At 45.9% G+C, this 22,021-nt stretch overlaps 1 protein-coding gene across 2 annotated transcripts in view; it reads left to right on the top strand.

Moving 5' to 3' along the window:
- The first annotated feature begins 1,828 nt into the window (after positions 1–1,828).
- nrbp2a (nuclear receptor binding protein 2a) overlaps positions 1,829–22,021 on the top strand; it is a 62,566-nt gene continuing 42,373 nt past the window's right edge. The window contains exon 1 of one of the 2 annotated variants that reach the window (XM_064346204.1): positions 1,829–2,729. In XM_064346204.1, coding sequence (XP_064202274.1) covers positions 2,610–2,729 — 120 coding nt within the window. In that variant the 5' untranslated portion in view covers positions 1,829–2,609. The remainder of the gene's footprint in view (positions 2,730–22,021) is intronic. The other variant, XM_064346203.1, reaches the window with a different exon arrangement.

Here is a 22,021-nt window from a genome sequence, read left to right as displayed (position 1 = left end):
TTCTAAAAACCCCTGAAGTACATTTTTCTCCCAAAAAATTATATTTAAGCTTTCATTTCATTCTTGTAAGATTCAACCTCTGACCCCTGGGGAATTATTCCATAGATACAAGAAATAATTTCAAATGTATAATGCTGTTCATTTCCCATCTGCTTGTGCATAAATGGGTTGTCATAGAAACTGAGGCATTTCAGAAATAGCATTCCTTCAATATCTACCAGTGATCAGCATACGCTAACCCCTGGCCGTGACATTTTCAGTTGTTCGGGACAGTAATGACGGTGATAAGAACAGGCCATCCAGTCCACCTCGGCTGTACACTGTGACATTTAGTCTTCTCCGAAGCTCCTCTGTCTTTCTCTTCCGGTGTTAATCGCCTGTCAGTGTAGCTATTGCTGTTCATCAGAGCTGCACGCGACACCGTCCGTGTCTCGAATTCCACATCACACGCCGTCATAGCGTAGACAGACACGACCTTCCCAGCTCGTGGCCTGTCACTGGAGTCGCGCGGCGCCGCGGCGGGCGGCTGTACCTTGTCATCACGTGACCCTAAACCCGCGATCCCGCGTCCCTCTTCACTACACCGCCATAAGGCCATAAGGGGGGGGGGGCGGTGCTCGTGTGCCGTGGAACGATATCGACATGCTACAGCACGGGCTGGCCATGGTTCTTAAAGGCCCGTGGCCGAGGTCCAACCTACGGTCTATGGGTCCAACGCACAGCTCCAAAAGAGGTGAAGAAGTGTACGCAGTGTTGCGCATTTCAAATTACATTCCACACGCCCCCTCTACCGCTCCCACTCGCGCCGGGCCAAACCGGTTGCTCGATGTCTCTGCGGCGGCCATACATCGCAGCAGGGAAAACCGTCTATGAAATCTACAGTTCCCACCAAAACAAAGCTTTGGCTACTGTTACACACCACTTCAGCTATGAGTGAGTGTTATGATATCTTATCTGTGTAGATTTTCATAAAAGAGATACCACACACCGAAAGCATAACAAATCAAACTGTGCTAATGTCACAGAGCACTAGCTGTTCATATTTACTTAGTCATATTTAAAGGTTTGCGTTTATATAAACTTGAAAGGTCAGAACTACTTTGTCTCCTGCTTGTCTTAATGAGGAGGATGACATTTTGGTGCTAAAGACGATAGCCATGCCTTTGATGATTTATGCAGCATCAGGACATAATTATGATGAGGATGATGACCATTAAAATCAGTTTTATCCACAGTTATTCCAGCTACTCTAGTCAGGTGAGTCCCTTTGGACGGTAGGCCTATACGCTCATCTGAAAAGATACCTGGTTCGGTTCATGATGCTGTAACTGGCAGACCAGGCAAGCTACCCCTGTAAAAACAGGGAGCCCTCTTCAGGCGGATTTTAAAAGAACAAGGGATTCCAGTATCACGCTGGAAATCGACCGGATCGACCTAAAGTCCGAAGGATTGTACTGGATAACGAGGCTACCGTTTGGCACGGGCCACAGGGACAAATATCTGGTGCTCGAAACTGTCACTTAAAATACACACAGAAACGAACACGCAGTACAGAACTCTAAGCTCTATTCCGAAAGTGTCTGCAACTTGTTAATTACTTGCTGATCTCCTGACTGGTTGCGCAAATATCCTCCACACACAAATCACCGCCAATAGCTTGGATCAAATATTTTCCTCTTTCCTGTTTTCTAGTAGAGAGAGAGAGAGAGAGAGAGAGAGAGAGAGAGAGAGAGAGAGATAGAGAGAGAGAGAGAGAGAGAGACTTCTGGAGGCGTGTCTTATAAAACTGATGACAGATGTGCAGCCGGAATTCAGCTATTCAAGCGCAATTATCTGGCTATGCGGCTACTCGGTGGCATATTTAAGCACAGAGAACAGACGAGACGATCTCTCGCCAGTTACACATTATGGCTAAACTTCAGCAAAATACGAACGTAGAACGCATAAACATGCGTTACTCTACAGGCACTAGTAACGCTGCATCGCAGCCTTTGCAACGCTTGTAGTTATGCGCTTGCTTTACTATATTTACGGTAGCCTTAAAACTGAGGGAAATTCTGAGACCCGCCGTTGAGAACGTCATGCGAATTGTGCGTGTGGGTCGTGCAAGGGGGGCCGAGCAAGTAAAAAGTAAACACTGCGTCGATGGAAGGAGACCATCCGGGGTGCAGAAGCTGCATTTCACTCGGGTGCTCTGCGTTTAGCAACACTTCGAGGGTCAACATCGGGATTTATTCTTTACGCGCTGGAGTATGCACCGTAACAAAATAAGTCTATTTTCCGTGGATGACTTCTCGCCGCCATAAAATTTTTGGATTATTCATTAATTCAGTCTGGCTATATTTTCAGACACCACCGCTGCCTTCATTGAAGCGCGTGTTTAATGCCTGATTCTTATCATATTCTATATAACGTAGACTGCAGTCATTTTTAGACAGGTTTTGTAAATAGCACACGATTCAATTAACTTGTTTGTAAATACTGGGATTTTAAGAACGGGGTTCTTTTCTTGCTCGTGTTCTTCGGTCGTCGCGGCGATACCGGCATCACGTTCGCTAGCTAGTTGTAGATAATCCGCCGGGGAGAGAAGCCGGCAACAGACGGATAAAATGACTATGTCCGTCCCGGAGAGGAACTCGGGGTCTGGGGGAAAGGAAGAGGAGAGTGAGGATGAAAGCGAAATCCTGGAGGAGAGCCCGTGCGGACGCTGGCAGAAGCGAAAGGAGCAGGTAGGTTCACCGTAGAAAATTCAGTTTTGGTTTTCCGACGTTTAGCATCTCAACAATTACGCATGCAATGAAAAAACACTAACCCTGGTTACCGCCATTGATTTGAAGTCACGTTTACTGAAGAATTTTAAAAAGCGATTGTCACGTCGGTTTCATTTAGATCAGTACCGGCTTCGAGTCTACGTTTTTCTTGAAGTAAATCAATGAATAGCGAGGGGGCGGGAAATGTAGTGAGCACTAGCCTATAATAAACAACCATTTCCAGGCTTTACGAACATGATATAATTGCTACTTTACCCATTCTAAATGGTTGACTTTTTGCGTGCGATACGCAATGAATGGTAGACTTTTGCTATTTTAGTTTAAATAGCCTACGCACAGTGCTTAGGAATAGGATACGAGGTCCATCTGGTGGGCCAAACCTCGCGATTGACTGACGTGTAGTTTTCCCAGAAAAAAACCATACCTGCTAGATTTATGATCCGCGAATGTGATTGTGCACGTGATATATGGGCTGTGGGATTAACGCGCCCACAGAGCAAATAAATCCCGCGGCCTGTGTGGCCGTCTAATAAATTCAGTTGTAACGGTAACGGCTACACTGTAAGGGTGGTGACAGATAGTAGTAACTATGCGAGAGAATGGTGCGACCTTGGGCCGCTTCAGTCCCTTCACTTAATTAGGACGTCTTACATCTTGTATTTCCCTCTGTGTGGACATTGATTATCTTTCCTGATGGACATTTTTAGAAGATTTATTTAGGATAAAATTCGTTTTTTTTTTTTTTTTTTTTGCACTGCTTTGGAAATAGGAGAGCAACAGGAGTGCTAGCCTTTTTGTTTGAACATCTTTATTGCTTAAAAAACAAAACAAAAAAGTATCCTCACACTAACAACACCCCAAAGTGAGTTTTGACCTGATGAACATCCAACCATTAGACATTAGACACAAATACACACCTACACCCACAAATAAAACCTAGAGATGGCTGTCACTGTTGCCAAGGAGTTGTCTCCATTACAGAAAAGACGCGGTGCTTTACCTAAATATTATCTTTCCTGGCGCACGTGTCCTTCCTGCCTCTTTACGCGGGACATTTACGCTGCTGATCTCAAGCTCAAAACCTCTGGTCTTTTTTCAGTGGTGGTGGGGATTGAGCAGCGGTCAAACCATCCATGTTGGCACACTGTGAAACAGGAATGCATGAGACTATTGACTTCTGGATTGTGAACACGACAGTCTCCAGATTTCTGGGGTTACGTGGGTGTGTGGGCATGTGATTATACCAAAATACGGGCGCTTGTTGGACCGAAAACATAAGTCTGTAGTAAGGTGTGTTGCCAACGCTGAATGTGTAGAAAGCATTCTCGCCCCACGGGTTGCTGGTGCGAATTGTGTTGGAGACAACTTTTTAGCCCTTGGACATGATACCCCAGGCCGCAATTGTGTTGTGTTATGTACATTGGTGACAAATTAATAAAGTGTGTAGATGGGTCAGGTAGTACAGTCATCTCCCAGAAGCCCAGTGTCTCCTGAGTACATTAGTTAAATACGTTTTTTTTTTTCCCCCAAAAAAAATTCTAATTCAGTGTTCTAGAACTCCATTGTTTTCAATTGCCAGTTGCGATTGATACATCAGCATTGGAATGCTCAGTTAAGTGAACTTCACAATCACGTACTTGTGATCTTGCACATTAAAGGGTTAGTGATCAGCAAGCAGGGACCGGAGCTGCACTCACATAAATGTGCTCCGCAAATCTCACGTTGACCCAATTTGGTGTGTGATGCTGGAAACCGCTGTCCAGTTACGGTTCTTCGGTATTGAACAGAAATGATGTCCTCAATGGGACGTTAGAGCGGTTCTTCATGGTTGTTATTTTATTTAGAATCGGTAGTTGAAGTGGGCTTTAACGGACCGGTACGCTGTACCGCGACTTGTACATTTTTGATCTTACGAGCACCGGTACTTTTTTCCCGCGTTCCGCTACTTCTCGTAAACTGTAACATGTGCACTGTTTGTGTGCCCGTGAAGTTCTGTTTCTCTCATTCCCTCGGCAGTAACTGCATTGTAGTCCATATCCAAGGGAGGCCACCCATTGACAAGTCATAATAAAACGGACTTCATTACCTTGATGGTACCTGCTTTCTCGCTGTTTTTCTGCAACGAAACCAGTTTTTTTCAACAAGTTAGCTTGGCTAAAACATGGGAAGTTCCAGAACGGACCGTAACGAGACTTCTATGTTTTGCTCATTTGAGTACCGGCACCTTTTCCATTTCAAACGCTGTTCAGATTTGACCAAGTATGGTATTTCCCCCGCTACTGTTGTGCAACGTGTTCACTATTCTTTGAAGCAGGTGTTATGACTGCATCTGTATAAAACATGTAAAATAAAGTCATATGTAATGTAATGTAATGTAATGTAATGACTAGAGATGTAACACAGTTTGTATGTAGTAGGAAGGTTACTAGCAACAGGAAGCTGGTTTGAGAGAAAAAAGAGAAAGGATCCTCTGAATATGCCCAGAATGTTAACGTCTAAATTTAGTTAGGGGGAAATGGTCCTCTGAGGAAATGTGGGGCTTCTATTTAGGGTAACTGCCTCACCCTGTGTTGGTGGCCCGTCCTGTTTCCAATGGGAACCAGAAGGGACACCTCTGTCTGAAGTAGCACTGTAGTTCCTAACCCTGTGCCTGGAGATCCACCATCTTGTAGGTTTTCATTTCAGCACTAATTTGGCAGACTTGATTCTACCTTTTATCAATTATCAGCTCAATGAGATCTATGGCTGTTGAATGAGGTGTGCTTTGTTAGGGTTGGCTGGAGTGAAAACCTGTAGGACAGCAGGTCACCAGGAACAGGGTTGGGAACTGCTGGTCCAAAGTTTCCATACTTTTTCCCTGGGTCAGGACCAAACGTGTTCCACAGTGATATTTCACAATGAACCTTTATTGGAAAAAAAAAAAGGATTACAAGTTCACCTGCCCATGCCTCTATAAGTTCCTGTCTGTAAATGGACAGACATAGACATGCATACGTGTACGCACACGCACACACATAGACACGTACACACAAACACGCACACACTGGAACACCTGTTTCCCATCACTGTCTGATTCAGTCCACAGTGTCACAACAAGTTGCCCGAGGCGTCGAAGTTGCAGAACAGTTGGGTGCCTAATGCTCTGTCAGGGGAATCAAGACCTGCTCTCCGTACATCGCTCGCCGTTTTCTTCTCCAGTGTGTGGTCGGGTTGTCGTACGTGGGCGCGATTTCATTGGTCAGCAGCAGTTAATATTTGCGCGGGCGCGTATGCGTTTGTAACCGCGTGCACGGACGTTCAGGGGGGGCTGTTTTTTCGAAGCGGCGTTCATTTGTGATTGGGCGCTCGCGGCCGAATAAGGGCCATCGGGCGCGAAGGCTTTTGTCGCGCTCCGCTTCGCTGCGTCGGACGCTTCTCGACGGGTGACGTGACTGACGCTCAGCGCGAATGGGTCCTCGGCTGCTGTTCAGCTCAGCGGGTGCAGTGTGGGTGAGAGTGCTTGTGTGTGGTTTGTGGTCCAATGGGCAGGGTTCATGCTGCTAATGGGGTGGGGGTTGGGGGGGTGTGGGGGGGTGTGGGGGGGTGGTTAGGGGGGCAGATGCACGTATTTCTTGGTTTGAACACAATCTGGACACCCGTGTATAACACCCCAATGGCACTCAAATTCTCACTTGGAGGTGCGTAGCTGTGAACATTTTTTGCACTTGAAATTCCATTTGCAGTGTTATGGTTGCGCATGAAGGTAATCGGAAATGTAATGTAACAAAGAACCATTTTCCCCATCTGCCCAACACATAATTCTGTGGTTCCTGTCACCTGTATCTATCTTCGGTTGTTGTCGCCCATGATTCATTTAATAGCTAGTTTGCCCGATGCAAAATAAATGGAACGAGGACAGGTCAAATTTGCCAAAGGCAGACAACGTTTAAATCATCAGGATAATATTATAATAGAGAAATTAGGGAATTACAGGACAAGTGAGCAACAGCTCTCATTAGTCATAATTATGCTCTGTTAAATGCATTGTTTAAAAAAAAGCTGGCATTAGCAATGATTAATTAATATTACATTACATTACATTCATTTGGCAGACGCTTTTATCCAAAGCGACGTACAAGAAGTGCATTTTCATGATCGTAGACAACTGCTGAATCACAGGTTCAGTAAGGTACAATTACTTATTTTGTACAGCTATTTCTAGCTGAGAACAATGAACACTATCCTGGTCTAACATCTGCAAAGCCAAACTAGGCAGAAGATTAAGCTAGAGTATTAGGACAAATACAATTTACCAAGAAGTGCAGGGATGGGGCAACATGTAACAAGTGACAAGGAAAAAGGGTTTTTTTTTTTTTTTTTTTTTTTTTTTTTTTAAATATATATATATACACAGCATGGTGGTGGTTATTCTAGGTATAGTCTGAAGAGATGAGTCTTCAGGCCACGGCGGAAGATGGATAGTGAGGGGAGGTTCGGAGAGGGACGGGGAGTTCGTTCCACCACTGGGGAGCTAGGGTGGAGAAGCTCTGTGATCCCTTTGGGCGGGTGGGAGGGGTTACAAGACGCCCTGCTGCTGCAGAGCGGAGTGGTCGAGCAGGCACATAGAATTGAGTCATGTCCTGCAAGTAGATGGGGCTGTTCTGTTGGCGGCAGTGTAGGCAAGGGTCAGGGCTTTGAATCGGATCCTGGCAGCGACCGGTAGCCAGTGAAGTGATCGCAGCAGAGGAGTGACGTGGGAGAATTTGGGGAGGTTGTAGATGAGCCGGGCAGCGGCATTCTGAATCATCTGTAGTGGCTGTATGGCACAAGCTGGCAGGTTTGCAAGGAGAGAGTTGCAGTAATCAAGGCGAGAGGTCACCGTAGCCTGGACGAGCAGCTGGGTGGAGTGCGTCGTCAGGTATGGTCGAATCCTCCTGATGTTGTATAGGAGGAATCTGCAGGACCTTGATGTTGCCTTGATGTGCTCCTTGAGGTCCAGTTGGTCATCCAGGACCACCCCCAAGCTCTTGGCAGAGTGAGAGGCAGTCACTGTGGTGCCATCAACCGTGATTGAGAGTTCACGAAGCAAGGAGGTCTTGTGCGGGAAGAAGAGCAGCTCAGTTTTGTTGAGGTTGAGCTTCAGATGGTGGCTGGCCATCCAGGTGGAGATGTCAGCCAGGCAGGAAGAGATCTTATCATTGACCAGAGTGGCCGAGGGGGGGAAAGAAAAGAAGAGTTGTGTGTCATCTGCATAACAATGATAGGAAAAACCATGTGAATTAATGACTGAACCAAGAGATCTGGTGTATAAGGAGAACAGCAGAGGACCCAGTACAGATCCCTGCGGCACTCCCGTAACAAGTGGATGAGAAGCAGAGGCAGACCCCTTCCAGGTGACCTGGTAGGTCCTATCTGCAAGATAGGAAGCGAACCAAGACAGGGCAGTCCCGGCAATTCCCATCCCAGCCAAGGTGGAGAGGAGTATTTTATGGTTGACCGTGTCAAAAGCTGCAGACAGGTCAAGAAGGATCAGGACAGAGGAAAGGCGTGAGGCTCTTGCAGTGGCAAGTGCCTCCGTCACAGCTAGGAGTGCAGTCTCTGTTGAGTGCCCAGATCGGAAGCCAGACTGGTGAGGGTCTAGCAGGTTGTTCTGATGGAGAAAAGAGGTTAATTGTTTAAGAACTGCTCGTTCGAGGGTTTTGGACAGAAAGGGTAGAAGGGAAACGGGTCGATAATTTGCTACATCGGAGGGGTCTAAGGTGGGTTTTTTGAGTAGTGGGGTAACACGAGCCGTCTTAAAAACAGAGGGAACATGACCAGAGGAGAGAGAGGAATTAACAATGGAAGACAGATAGGGAAGGAGCTCGCTGGAGATAGATTGGAGAACTTTAGATGGGATGGGGTCAAGTGGACAGGTGGTTGCGCGATGAGAGGTGATCAGTTGTAATACATCGGAGTCCTCCAGCATTTCAAAGGAGGTCAGTGTGGCTGTGGGGTTGTCCTGGGGGGTTGGGGGGCTCACTGGATGGGTGAAGGAGTTCCGGATTGTAGCCACCTTTCCTTCAAAGGCGGCCAGAAAGTCATCTGCGGAGAGGGAAGAGGGAGGTGGGGGTGGAGGAGGAATGAGGAGGGAAGAGAAGGTGGAGAATAGTTTACGTGGATTAGAGACACATGCGCTGGATTAGAGACACATAATACTGATTTCGTTACAGATTTATTTTTAAAAGTGGATCGCTAATGGAAACAGAGAGAATTTGGCTAAACTACTACACTATTTAACTTTTTGTTTACTGCTAAAATAAAACCAGGTCAAGCCTGTCCATTTACACTCTCAGTACTCTCACTCATTCATCTCCTTACACTCCCAGTGCTCTCACTCATTCATGTCCTTACACTCTCTGAACTCTCACTCATTCATCTCCTTACACTCTCTGAACTCTCACTCATTCATCTCCTTACACTCTCTGAACTCTCACTCATTCATCTCCTTACACTCTCAGTACTCTCACTCATGCATCTCCTTATGCTGCCAGTGCTCTGACTCATTCATCTCCTTACACTCTCTGAACTCTCACTCATTCATCTCCTTACACTCCCGGTACTTTCACTCATTCATCTCCTTACACTCCCGGTACTCTCACTCATTCATCTCCTTACATTCTCAGTACTCTCACTCATTCATCTCCTTACACTCCCAGTACTCTCACTCATTCATCTCCTTACATTCTCAGTACTCTCACTCATTCATCTCCTTACACTCTCTGAACTTTCACTCATTCATCTCCTTACACTCTCTGAACTCTCACTCATGCATCTCCTTACACTCCCAGTACTCTCATTCATGCATCTCCTTACACTCCCAGTACTCTCATTCATGCATCTCCTTACACTCCCAGTACTCTCACTCATTCATCTCCTTACACTCCCAGTACTCTCACTCATGCATCTCCTTACACTCCCAGTACTCTCACTCATTCATCTCCTTACACTCCCAGTACTCTCATTCATGCATCTCCTTACACTCCCAGTACTCTCACTCATGCATCTCCTCACACTGCTGGTGTTTGTACAGTAGAATTATGTTGAAACCTGTTAACCCAATGTTGAGACTAGATATTGTGAATGAAAGGCAGATCGCGGAAAACGAACCGGTTTCACCACATTTCTCGAAGGCGAAAGACTACCGGTCCATCACTTTGACAACATTAGCAAGACCGGCGCCGCAGAAAGAGCTGAATCTGTGAGGCGCAAGGTTTCATAACTGTCCTCCTGTACAGGCCTCGCCCCGCGCGGGCCCTTTGCACTGTTGGTGGTTTGGTCGGTTTGTCAAAATGGTGAGAGTTGGAACCAACATGGCTGCCATTTCTGTTCTGTCAGTGCTAGATTAGTTTACATTAGTTAACTGTATTTTATGTTATTAATGTAGGGTTTATGTGACGTGAAATCCAGCAATGGAGGGTATTGGATGCACATTTAAATAACTTCACCCCCCCCCTTCATTTTGGTCTAGTTTGGCCTGATGAAAGAAAATTGGGAGGAACTGAATCTTCTTCATATAAACTGCAGGCGGGCCAGGCCAGTGGAATTCACAGAGGAAATTAAGAGATCACAACATGGGGGGTGGGGGGTGGGCTGTTATTTTCGGTGCAGCTGCTTTTGGTCTGTTTGTGTCTTTCTAAAGTGTATCACGGATCGCATCCGCGTTTGGGCCCTTGGGAGAGTGGAGTTCTGACCTCAGTGGCGACGGTTCAGAGCCGCGATCAATTACCGGTAACTCGATTGAGAATGGACTCCATGCCCCCGATGCAGTTAACTCATTATCCACATGTGCTCCGATTTACCGGATCCTCCAGATGTTTGTGCCTCTGTGTCTTTTTTTTTTGTGTGGGAGGGGCCTCTCGCTTTTGTCGATGCTGCTTGGCGTTTGGGATGGAGCAGCGGGGCGAACATGGCGTGTTCTGTGCAGAATAGCAAGCGATCAGCTATGCATGACGCCCCCCCCCCCTCAACACCCCCCCCCCCTTAAAAAAAAAAGAACAGAGTGTTTCTGTTCGCTGGGAGGTTTATCTCTCCAGCGCTCCTGTGGCCACCTCTTCATTGTTTTCTTTTGTATTTTTGAAAAAAAATTTTGAGCACATTCTTTCCCCAGAGGTGATGAGAGGGGTCCCCACTGAGCCCCGTCTTCTGAGGACATAATTGCTGCTGCTGAACTGAGGCTGCGTAGTGATGATGAGTGAAGGGTGCCTCCTAAAATCCCTCCCCCCCCCCCCTCCCCCAGACACACTCCCCATATACACACAGAAGCCTGGTTGTCTCTCAGTCACGTCAAGATACAAGGGAGAGAAAAAAGGCAGAAGCGATGTTTTGCGCTTTTTGTCCTAGCAGCTTGCCGTAGATTTCATGATAGGCGCTCTACGCTACGGCGCATAAGAGGATTAAACCTGTGTCATGGACCCTTTCTAAAGATGTGAAGGGGATTGTGTGTCTGGGTATGTAAAGATAAATAGCATCACTGGAGAAGATTTGCATGGCAATACCCAGCTATGAGCCAGATATGGCTGATGCAAGGTTGAGTGTAGATGCTGATGAGTTTTCCTCCTTAACTTCTGGAAAGACTCCATCTCCCACGTTCCATTGCAGTCACTTCCGAGTGAGCCTATTGGAGAGGGGAGTACAGACCGCCCTGTGGCTGTTTATTGGTCATCATTTTGCAAAGGGGCAGCTCCCCTCTCTGTGATTGGGCTGAAGCAAGGTCAAGGTAAGGCTAGGTAATGCTTAAAAGTCAGGTGGCTGACAAATTCTGTTGGCAGAGAAATTCTGTCTGAAAAAGTTTCAAGGATTGTTGGGTAATGGGCAGTCTGGGGTAGATTCACAGGCTTAATTGGGACTAGGCTATATCCAGGACACGAGTAATATATTTTTATTGTGGTTGGAGTTAAATAAAAATAAATATGGAATTGAATTCATTGCTGATTTCAATGTCAAGGGATTTAAAAAAAAATTTAAAAAAGACTCAAATTTTGATATTAATTTGATCCACTGAATATTTCCTGTTTGGGTAATGAGCAGTTTACAGCCAGAGACACTGTTTATGCATCGCTTGTTTTTTTCAGTCATTTCAAACTAGCTGTCAGAGGATACTAACAGAATAGGGTCATTTGCTTGAAAATATGAGCTGTGTTTTTTTTGTGGTTTTTTTTTGTAACATTCCCTCAGTTGTTTCCCCTTCACTTTTGACACAAGCCGATTGTTTCCGGTTCCACCACACTCCACACCACTGTGGAAATCCCCCGGGTTCCTGTTTGATTTTGGTGAACATTGCATGGGCTCAAGTGTACTTTCTCCACCATACAGGTGCATACACACACATACACACACACAGGCACGCACGCACACACAGGTGTATGTTGCTCTTTACAGAGCTGGCTGGAAGAGCCGTTCGGTAGCTGGACGTCTGCTGGACGATTATGCAGACGTCAGGGCCGGGTCTTGGAGCCGCAGCTGCTCTGTTAATAAAGAAAGCCTCTGACAGCCCCGGCTGAACATTGAGGATGGCCGCGTTCCAGACTGGCCCTGGCAACCCAGAGAACTCACTCAGACCTGCCTGTGCTGTTTTTTTTTTAAAGCCAGTCAGGCGCTTATCATCGTTTCTGGCACTTTGCTCTCTGTATTATGACAGCATGAGCCCCTGTCTTAGGTGTAGCGGCACAAAGCTCTTTAAGGTGTGAGATCGCAAATGTGCGATTAGAATGTTCTTATCTCAACATTCTAATGTCGATGTAACAATCACTACTGGTAACTGGGAAAGCAATGGAGTTCTAGAACACTGACTTATAATTTTGAAAGAAAAAAAAAAACATTCCAAAAACCTGCATTCTGCCTCTACAGCAGTGGAGTTTGAGAAAGATGAGTCACGTTGAGAATCCTCTCATTTATATGATGTAGAATAAGTGTCTTTATCATGCAATATCCGTTTTGGTAGAAAATGAGAAAAGGCTAGGGGTTTTATTCACTGATGATGTATTTACCGAATTCCCAGAGAGGAAATTGACAAGAACAAAACAACAAAAGCATAAAAAACCACATAAAAAAACAGCGCAATAACATTGAAATCAATTCAAGGGCCATGCTGTCCACACCATTGACCAGTAAGTCAGACTCAGCTCATTACCAATTTAAGCTGCATTTTGCAGTGCTGCTCTTAGTGCTAGATTTTTTTTTGGAGAGGCCGATTCGCCATATTTAAAATGTCTGGTTGTAAATAATTTAGACGGCCCCTCTGCTGGATTATGGAAACACGATGCCCAAGACCTGTTCGGCATGAGGACTGCCGGCCATCTGGGGTGACCGAACGACCACGTAGCTGCGTCACGACATGGCCGCCCCCGTCAGAAACGATTCTATTTCGGCCGTTGTCTTGTCTGAATGCCCGGAGCCCTCCTCCCCCTGAGGTCGTGGGGGTCAGTTACATTTCTGAAGCGCTTGTGACCTCACTTCCTGTCACGGCTCAGAGTGCACGCGGACATACGGACATATGTGTTAAATCCCTAGGGGTCTCTGAAGGGACATTAAAGAAACCAGACGTGGAAAATCCAGGTTCAGAAAAAGTAAAAGTCCTCCCCAGGATTTTTTTCCAGTTGCATGGATTTTTCACAGCTCTTTAGCCAGGAGGTAGAGCTAATTACTGAAGCCAGTTCATGGGTGGAAGAAAACAGATGGGCAGACTTTTACTTTCTGACCCCTGGACTTTCCACCTCTTGAAATATGCACTTCATGATGATATTTATCAGGCACAAATAGTATTTAAACAGCCTTTGTACAGAGGCTGTAGCTCTCTGGCCTCTTAAAAATTGTGCTGAAGCATCTTTTGAGCCTATAAATGTGAGTCTTGTTCAGAATGACGATGTAGTTTTTTGGAGCTGAGTGAGGAGATTCTTTTTTTTTTTTTGGTAAATTCATTCTGTTACAGTAATCTCTTTATACTGATGAAAAACTCTTGACTGAAGATTGCCGTGCATCATTAACTGAAGGAAGGTTGTTTTCCAGTCTTAAAAAATACAGTCACGATGTCCAAATAAGCATGTATGCCACATTTAAAGCTAAAACCGCGCTCCACCCTCTGGTACTTTAAATATTTCTCTAAATGCTCCGTACTTACTAGTGGAAAATGATGATACCATAATTTTCAATAATAAGTGTTTGTACTGTACAGTATATGGCTTAAAATTGAAGATGGTGCTGCGTTTAGTGAAATTATTGTTTACAGTGTGACAATGGTTCATATGTTTGGCTGTAATTGTACACTATATGGCTTTTTATCAAATCAGTTTTCTTTTGGTCCATTTGGCTAAACGTTCTGACGGTCTTTGGAAGTCCTCAGGTTTGCCATGAGGTCATAGACGCCCACACTTACTCTAGATGGTTCCTCTGGGTTCATGGTCATGTATATACTACTTAAGATTGCCTAGGGTATTCCAGCAGAGTATTCCCCTGTTGAAACATCATGCTTTAAAGACATGAAAAGTCCCTTGACTTGTGTAGGGAAATATTACTTTGTGACGATGACTTTCATAGGTATGGACAGAATATTGTGGAAGGAGTTTTTGGCCTAACAGAGTTTTTTTCTTTAGCGGGAATAAAAAATAGCATAATGTGCATCTCATAATCTGCTCTTGTTACCTCTGATAGTGGAGAGAAGAGCATATAGATGGACGTCTCCCCCGTCCATGTGTAGATTATTATTGGAGAGTATTGATGTTCTCACAACCCTCTCTAACCTTACAAGCACTTTATCCCCGGTCCCTAAGTGTTCAGCCTGGGAGCCTGAGAAAATCCAAAGTTTGACGCTCCCTCAGCGACTGTTTTTTGGCCCTTCCGGCCCTCATGGGCCCCTGCTGGGCCGACAAGTCTTCCAAATCCTGCCGGGGGTGTCTGGAGCGCAGATCAATCCCTCCACAGGACCGACCTCCTGGCCAGTCACACACTCGCACCCCCACACGGGACTGTGACTGTTCCGCTGCATCGAAAGGGAACTTTTGCTTCCGTCTCTTCCTGTTCTTCTTGTGGTGCGGGCGACTGTTTCAAACGACAGTGGGGGTTCCGTTCATGCAACGCTGCGTTTTTTTTTTCAGTCGTACGTGGCCTCGTCGATTGCATCAGCCGAAATCGAGTTGCTTAAGCGTTTCTGGGAAGCAGGAGGACGGGACGTGAGGCGCAGTCCGTACGCCGCCAGATCCCCAGCCGCGTACGATTGGGGAAATACTGTCGCGTGGTTTCCTCCGTGCCCCGATTCATCTGCGTCTGCTTCGTCATTTCAGAATGCCGCGGAGCGGAATTATGGAAAAGCCGTTCGCGTCTGGCCTTCATCCAGGCTTCTGAGTGGGATTTCGTGAAGGCCGTAAAACTTTTTATCATTTCCCCCGCTCGCCACATTTCATGTTTTGTTGGGTTTTTGCTGCGAAGATTAAAAAGTGAGGAAGAGTGTGGTGAACTGGGCTGATGAGCGGGAGCTCTTTTTTGTGTGTCTGGTGGCAAATCTGGGCCGTGCCAGTATGCCAGTGGCGTTGGCCGACCGTGGCTGGCATTGTGTACGGAGAGGAGGTTTCATTTGGGCGCAGTGTCAGCGCGTCACACACTCTCTAACAAGCGGGCACCAGCAGTTTGCCTGTTGAGCCGCTCGTGTGGTCTTCCTCCCACTCCTGTCTGTTTCAGCTGGACTTTGTAGGTAAGATAATGACATCACAGTGCGGCTGACATCACGTGCTTCGGAGGAGAACACACGCTTGCCGATGTCGTAGATTTTCCGGCAAAGGGCACTGCAGAATACCATTTGGCACTTCAAATTGGGGGGAAAGGAGGTTTTATCTGCATGAATTCTACACCTTGACGGCTTGTCATCGCCCTGTGATGATATGAAATCCTGACTTCATCGACCCTTCTGGGGAGGAAAAAGGACAAGGTGGTCACACAGCACCAGCATTGTGGGGCCCACTCAAAGTCGAACGTCACCGGTAAATCACGGGAGTGAGGCTGCGGGGGGCTCGATTGATTATTCCTCCCGGTAATTAGGGCGCGTATCGATTAGCCTGGCCATCTGTCAGTTTCCACTCTGTCAAGCTGAGATGTAGCCTAAGAGCTGCTGAGTAGGCTCTGCTGTTGAACCAGACAACAAAAAAAAAGAAAAAGAATTGGGCTTACTCGAGGCCCTCATTACCGACCGGCTGCTTCCCCCGAAGCTTAATCCCTTGCAAAGCCCAGACGTTTCACTTTGCTCATGCTCAAATCGAGCTCTTAAACCGACCATGCGGACAGAGACAGTTTCACATATTCGGACATTTTTGAATCCAAATTCAGGCAATTGAGGTCTAGTTGTCACTTCCTGCATTTTACGTTTGATGTATGTTTGCGTACATAATGTTCTAATAAAGCACGGAAAATCAACAATTTGATACGTGAAGCTTGACCATTGGGGTATGTCATGTGCCTGTTCCATCATTTGGGCAAGGCTCAGTGTAAAGATTATATTACAAGTAAAATATGCAACTCCGTGAAATGGCTAGCAAGTGGCCAATTTTGTGGTATTTTTGTGCCATTTCACTGGCAAGTCAAAGTGGGTCCCAGGGAATGCCTCCAAGTATCCGGTGAAACCCAGTACTGCCCTCGGACTCCAGGAAGCATCTGAAGAATTTGGGGTTGAGAAGGCTGATCCAAGATCAGCTGTTGAAGTGCCTAATCCTGACCCCCAGAGTTTTTTGTGTAAGAGGAAGGCACACAAAGGCCTTGTCTGTTTGGACTGATAAGTCAGCAGTCGCGGCCTCATTTAAGCCAAGATAAGCTCCCTTCCTTTGCCAAGGACTAGCGCTGCACCCGCCCCCCCCCCCAAAAAAAAGAAACAAAAAAAACATAGCAAACATGGGTCAGACTAGGCTATATTTTGTGACCCAGTAAAAGGTTGAGTCAGCTGTTTTGTTATTTCTGTTCCTGTATTCTAGATTTTTATATGTGGTTTATAGGGGAGTTTAATGGAGGTTGAAGGTACTGTAACAGGAGGTCTGGAAGTCAAAATTGCAGCTGTTGTTTTAGTTTTTTTTGTTTTGTTTGTTTGAAAATGATCTTGGCTTCAGTTTTAGTTTTTTTTTTTTTTTTTGGAGTGACAGAAAGTCCAATTCTGATACCGTAGTCCATGGCCCTGGAATGAAACCATTGGTTATTTTGCTCGTTTGCTGATTGGTTCGTTGTTGAAAGGAGCTGTGGCCTCACGGGGCAGGTGGACGCTTTGCATCATGGGTAAGGAGCTGGGCTTCCAACTCCAAGGTCGCAGATTTTATTCCCAGGCGTGTCAGTGCAGTTTGTGCCCTTGAGGTTCCTAACCTAAATTTCTCCAGTAAACAGCTGGCTGTGTCAATGGGTTGTATATAAAGAATGTAAGCTGTGTGTGAATCACTCTGGATACGAGCGTCTGCTAAAGCTGCCTTAAATGTAAATTAAAAAATATAAGTGTTCTGACCCTGGATCAGTTTGGGTTTTGGTTTATGTCCTAAAGCATATGATGCCCAAGGCTGCAGTAAATTCCAGCAGGCAGTATATAAATAATTTATAGGCATTATACTGAGGTTTGTACCAGTAAGGAGTGAAAGATATTACATTAAAAAATATGCATTTTTCCAGCATATTGTGATTATGTGCACCCTGTGAGTTGTGAAAGGCCAGCTTTTAATTTAAAAGAATCTTAAATTAAAAAATAAAGTTTATAATTAGACTGCCGTCTCGTGCAGACCGCATCTTCGAACATTCAAGCATGTAAAAATGGTAGCTGGCATTTTTAAATTTTTTTTTTGACCTTGTTGGCCTCGTTGTTTTCGGAGTGCAGCATTTGCCTAACTGAATTTTGCCCCACCCCGGCTGTGTCATATCCCAAAGCCATAATGCCGATCACAGGCCCCCGCGCCGCCACCGTTTCCTGCGTTTGCATTTTGGGGGGAAGGCCAGGGTTTGTCACCGTAGCCTCATGGTCTGTTTCGGCGCGCTGGTCGCGTCATGTAGGCCCGCCCCTTTAATCCCTTCCGTGGGGGGGGTTGAACGGTTGGAAAGGAACGCGAGACGCTCGCTCTCTCGCTCGCCCACTCTCTCTTCCCCTCTCTCTGCGGGAAGTCTGGAGCCGATCCATGGGCAACCCAGGACCCAGGCGTCTGGTTCCCTTCTCTCACCTCACCTTTTCGCGTGGTCCGGCTGAGAGCAGGTGATGGTCCTCAGGGGTTGGAGGGGTCGTTGCGGTGAGGGGGAAGCCTTGCCCGTCTCGGGATGGCCTCGGAGTACAGGAACAGAAATGACAAAAACAGCGGATTCAACCTTTTACTGGGTCACATAATATTGTCTGACCCATGTTTGCTATTTCTTTTCTTTTTTTGGGGGGGAGGTGGGGGGGGGGTGGCGCTGCTGATGATAAGATTGTTGTTTAACAGCTGGGTCCTCGGTGCCTCACCTTCGCAGTTTTGGTCAGCGTCGGGATAAAGACCGGTGACTGTTCGGTGTGAAGGCGTGGTGCCTCTGACTCTCTGTGCATGTGTCAGACCACATGATGTAGGCCACGTCATGTCACTAACATTAGGGTCCAAAATTAGCTTGTTGGCACAGATCGTTGAGGTGTGAGGATTACGCACCTGTTCAGTGGAAAGACTGAATTCATTCAGCTTGTGGAACCTGAGCTAAAGTATCTTTAGTCTGCTTAGAGGTGTCCTGTATCGCATCAGCGAGGAAGAAAGAGCAAAAAGATATTTAGATGCTCCACAGGCTCGGGTGAAAATACCTTGTATAGTCCCTGTAGAATGGAAATCAAGATTTGTTTGTTTTAAAATATTATCCTTGGTTCTCCATGTCAGTGTACCTGCCTTGACATTTGCAAGTCCTTGTAAACCTTCAAGGGCTTGTGACAAATTCATTTTCAGCCTTTTCAGAAGTAGTAAATTTGAGTCACTCCTGTAGCTGTCTGGAATATTAGCTTCTGAGAACCATGCCCTTTTCACACGGAGGCTCAACACAGAGCTCAGCTCCCTTTTCAGGGGCAGAAATTTAAATTTCATGTCTGTCGTAGACTTTAAGATATTCATCTTAGCTTTAGCCGAGAACAGTGCTGATACTGTAAAAGTCTGTGTCAGTAAATATTTTGGATAAAGGACGGGCTAGATACCTGATTGCAGTGGCGGATTTTAACCCTTTGCAGAGTAGGTTTTTTGGAATCCTTTTTTTTTTTTTCCCCCCCAAAAAAATCTTAAGGCAGTGTTCCAGAACTCCATTGCTTTAAATTACCAGTAGTGATCGTTTCATCGTGAATAGAATGTTCAGTCAAGAACGTTCTAATCGCATATTCATGATCGTTACACGGTAAAGGGTAAAAACAAGTGGGGCCCTTGCACCACTCCAATGCCATTCAGATTTAGTAGGGTACCTGCTCTCAGGTGGTTGGTTGCCGTGGAGACGCTGTTCTCCTGGCACGAAGCATTTGCAGATGTTGCAGAGGAGAGGCTCACTCTTTCTCAGAATGCACTGCTACCCTCTCTGCATGAGGCCTGTTAATTAGCCCAACATCAGATGCCTCACAAACCACGCCAAGAACATTCCGATAAAAAAAACTTCCTCTGCTGTCTTATAATAGAAACTCCTAGGCTGGGTTAGTGTTGTGCAGTACACAGTAGCAATCGGCCAACTCTTAGACTGAAGATGCTCTTGCACGGGTGCTAAAGTTAAGTGGTTTTAGTTTGGGAGTTATGATACATGGATGCTTCCGAAATGCAAGGCTTGCTCTGCGCTGAAGAAAGAGAGCATCCAGTTGTTTTCTTAATCTTTCACAGCTGATTCAGATTGAGTAACGTGTTTTGGCCTCTTGGTCATCATCAGGGCAGCAGGTGCAGCGGACTGCAAGGAGGATTTGTGTGTTTGTTGATTACAACATGTGTAAATAACATTAAAGCAAATGTCAGTTAGCCTATCTAGAAAGTGAACTATGTAATCTCATAAAAAGGAACCATATGATGCAATTTGTCAGCAGGTCAACTAGAGTGTGATTTATAGTGGTGTCCAAGCTGTAAAATAATTTATGAATATTGATTAGAGAAACAACTGGTGCAGAACCGCATGTTGAACATTTTATGGATAATTTGTGAATGATTAATTCATAATAGTGTGAATATAGTTATAAATTCTCTGTTTCTCTGTGATAAAGGTGTTGTCCCGCTATTGTGTGCTTACTTGGAGTGCACAGCCATTATTTGCTTAACCACTTTGAGCTGTTCTAAGCTCTTCCGTTTTCTTAATAGTCTTAGTGACCCAAAGAACTTAACTGAAGGAACTCCATAAGCATAAGCATACCAGTGTAATTTTGTTCAGAAATAATGAGGATGGTGTAGCCCTGAATTAGGGGTAGAAGGAGTCTTGTAGAATGGTGTGTTGTCATCAGAATTCGGTACGAGAATTGCGTCGGCCATTTTGGATGGAGGGAAGTGGGAATAAAGCCCTGTGAAGAACAGTGTAGATCAGGACCAGGAGCTGCACCATAGCTCTCTACTGAGAACCGGGTCAGGGCCAGGAGCTGCACCATAACTCTCTACTTAGAACCGGGTCAGGAGCTGCACCATAACTCTCTACTTAGAACCGGGTCAGGACCAGGAGCTGCACCATAACTCTCTACTGAGAACCGGGTCAGGACCAGGAGCTGCACCATAACTCTCTACTTAGAACCGAGTCAGGACCAGGAGCTGCACCATAACTCTCTACTTAGAACCGGGTCAGGACCAGGAGCTGCACCATAACTCTCTACTTTGAACCGGGTTTCCCTAACTGCCACAATCTTCTTAATGGCAGATTCGCCTGCATTTCCAATGAAAAAAGAAACAAAACCCTTGGTGTTGCCTGACAGGTATTCAAATATGGAATCAAAATTACTGGTGTGTACGCTAGCCAATGTTAGGTTTGATAATGGGAGGGGAAATAATGTGCTTTTTGCATCTCACGCCCTCCGACAGTGTGGGAAGCATTTATCGAAAACGGCTGATATCTGTATTGACCTACCGTAAGTGCCGTTGATCGGATCGTATTTCACTCTTCTGTAAGACCTTAGGAGTTCTGGACTGTGTTGGCTGGCTTTGTTCCACTCTGCAAGCCTCCCAGTAGTCCCACTGCTAGCATTTTTACTGTTTGGCGTGTGCCTACAACCTAATGCTGCACTCCATTTAAACCACCAGGAACTGGCAATGCAGTGAGCAGTGATGACACACTTCTTTATTCAGGGCTTTTCATTCGTGGGTTCGTTTTCCAGATTATTCAAAAAAGAAAAAAAAAAAAAGCCTCACCAGGAACAAAGTCTGCCACAGATGTTTTATTTAACAGAGAGTGTTTGGCTTTAGGCAGAATCAGCACAAACCCGATGCAACAAGGCTCTCATTAAGAACCAGTGTGAATCATGCTCTGACTCAGCCTGAACTCCCTCACATTTCAGAGACCACGCACCAGGCTTAAATGGCTCCATTGTGTTTTTGGGGGAAAAGACCTGGCTGAAGGGGGTCTTCTCCTCCAGGTCCATCCCCTGCCAGCAGCACAGAGGTGTGAGTGACGGTCCCCGAAAATGGGCCAGCGGGTAGCTGGCTGTCCCCCCACCATCCCTCCCCCGCCCCCTCCCCCACTCATCTCAGGAATGCTTTTCCAAAGATGTTAACACACAGTCAGAGATTGTGCTGCTAAAAAGTGTCTAGATGACTTGAGGATCACATTAGTCTTTTTGGGCTCTGGGGGAGGAGGGGGGGGGGATGATTTAATAATTATCCTTTTTCTTCAGCAGCACTCTGAAGTGCTAAATTAATTCATTGTCGATAACGCCATCCCTCCTCGCCGAGAACAATGCAGCGCCTTCACGTTTTAGAAGGTGCCCAAGCTATTATCTTGGGAATATGCCGGTGCTTTACCGTACAACTGTAATTAAAGCTCAAATTTTCTGCAAAGAGCTTGAAATAGCTTCAGGTTTTGTGGGGGAAAAGTAAGCGACTGAAAATGTGAAAATTTTACGCCGGGGAAGTGTTGAGTAGGAAAGTTCCTGTACATGACAGATGTTTGCTTGTTCCATGCTGACTATTTTTGTGAGGGATGCATTAAAATGGCTGTTTGCTCCTGACACACTCTTCCATGTAGGTAGTATAGTACCCCACACACACACATGAACACACACACACAGCCTTCTTTAGTTTTTTCCCTCTCCACACCTGACTAATGTTACGAATATCCTG

This window comes from Anguilla rostrata, chromosome 8, assembly GCF_018555375.3.
Source record: "Anguilla rostrata isolate EN2019 chromosome 8, ASM1855537v3, whole genome shotgun sequence".
Taxonomy (NCBI): domain Eukaryota; kingdom Metazoa; phylum Chordata; class Actinopteri; order Anguilliformes; family Anguillidae; genus Anguilla; species Anguilla rostrata.
The sequence above is the reverse complement of the archived record's forward strand: the minus strand, read 5'-3'. Positions and strand labels throughout refer to the sequence as shown.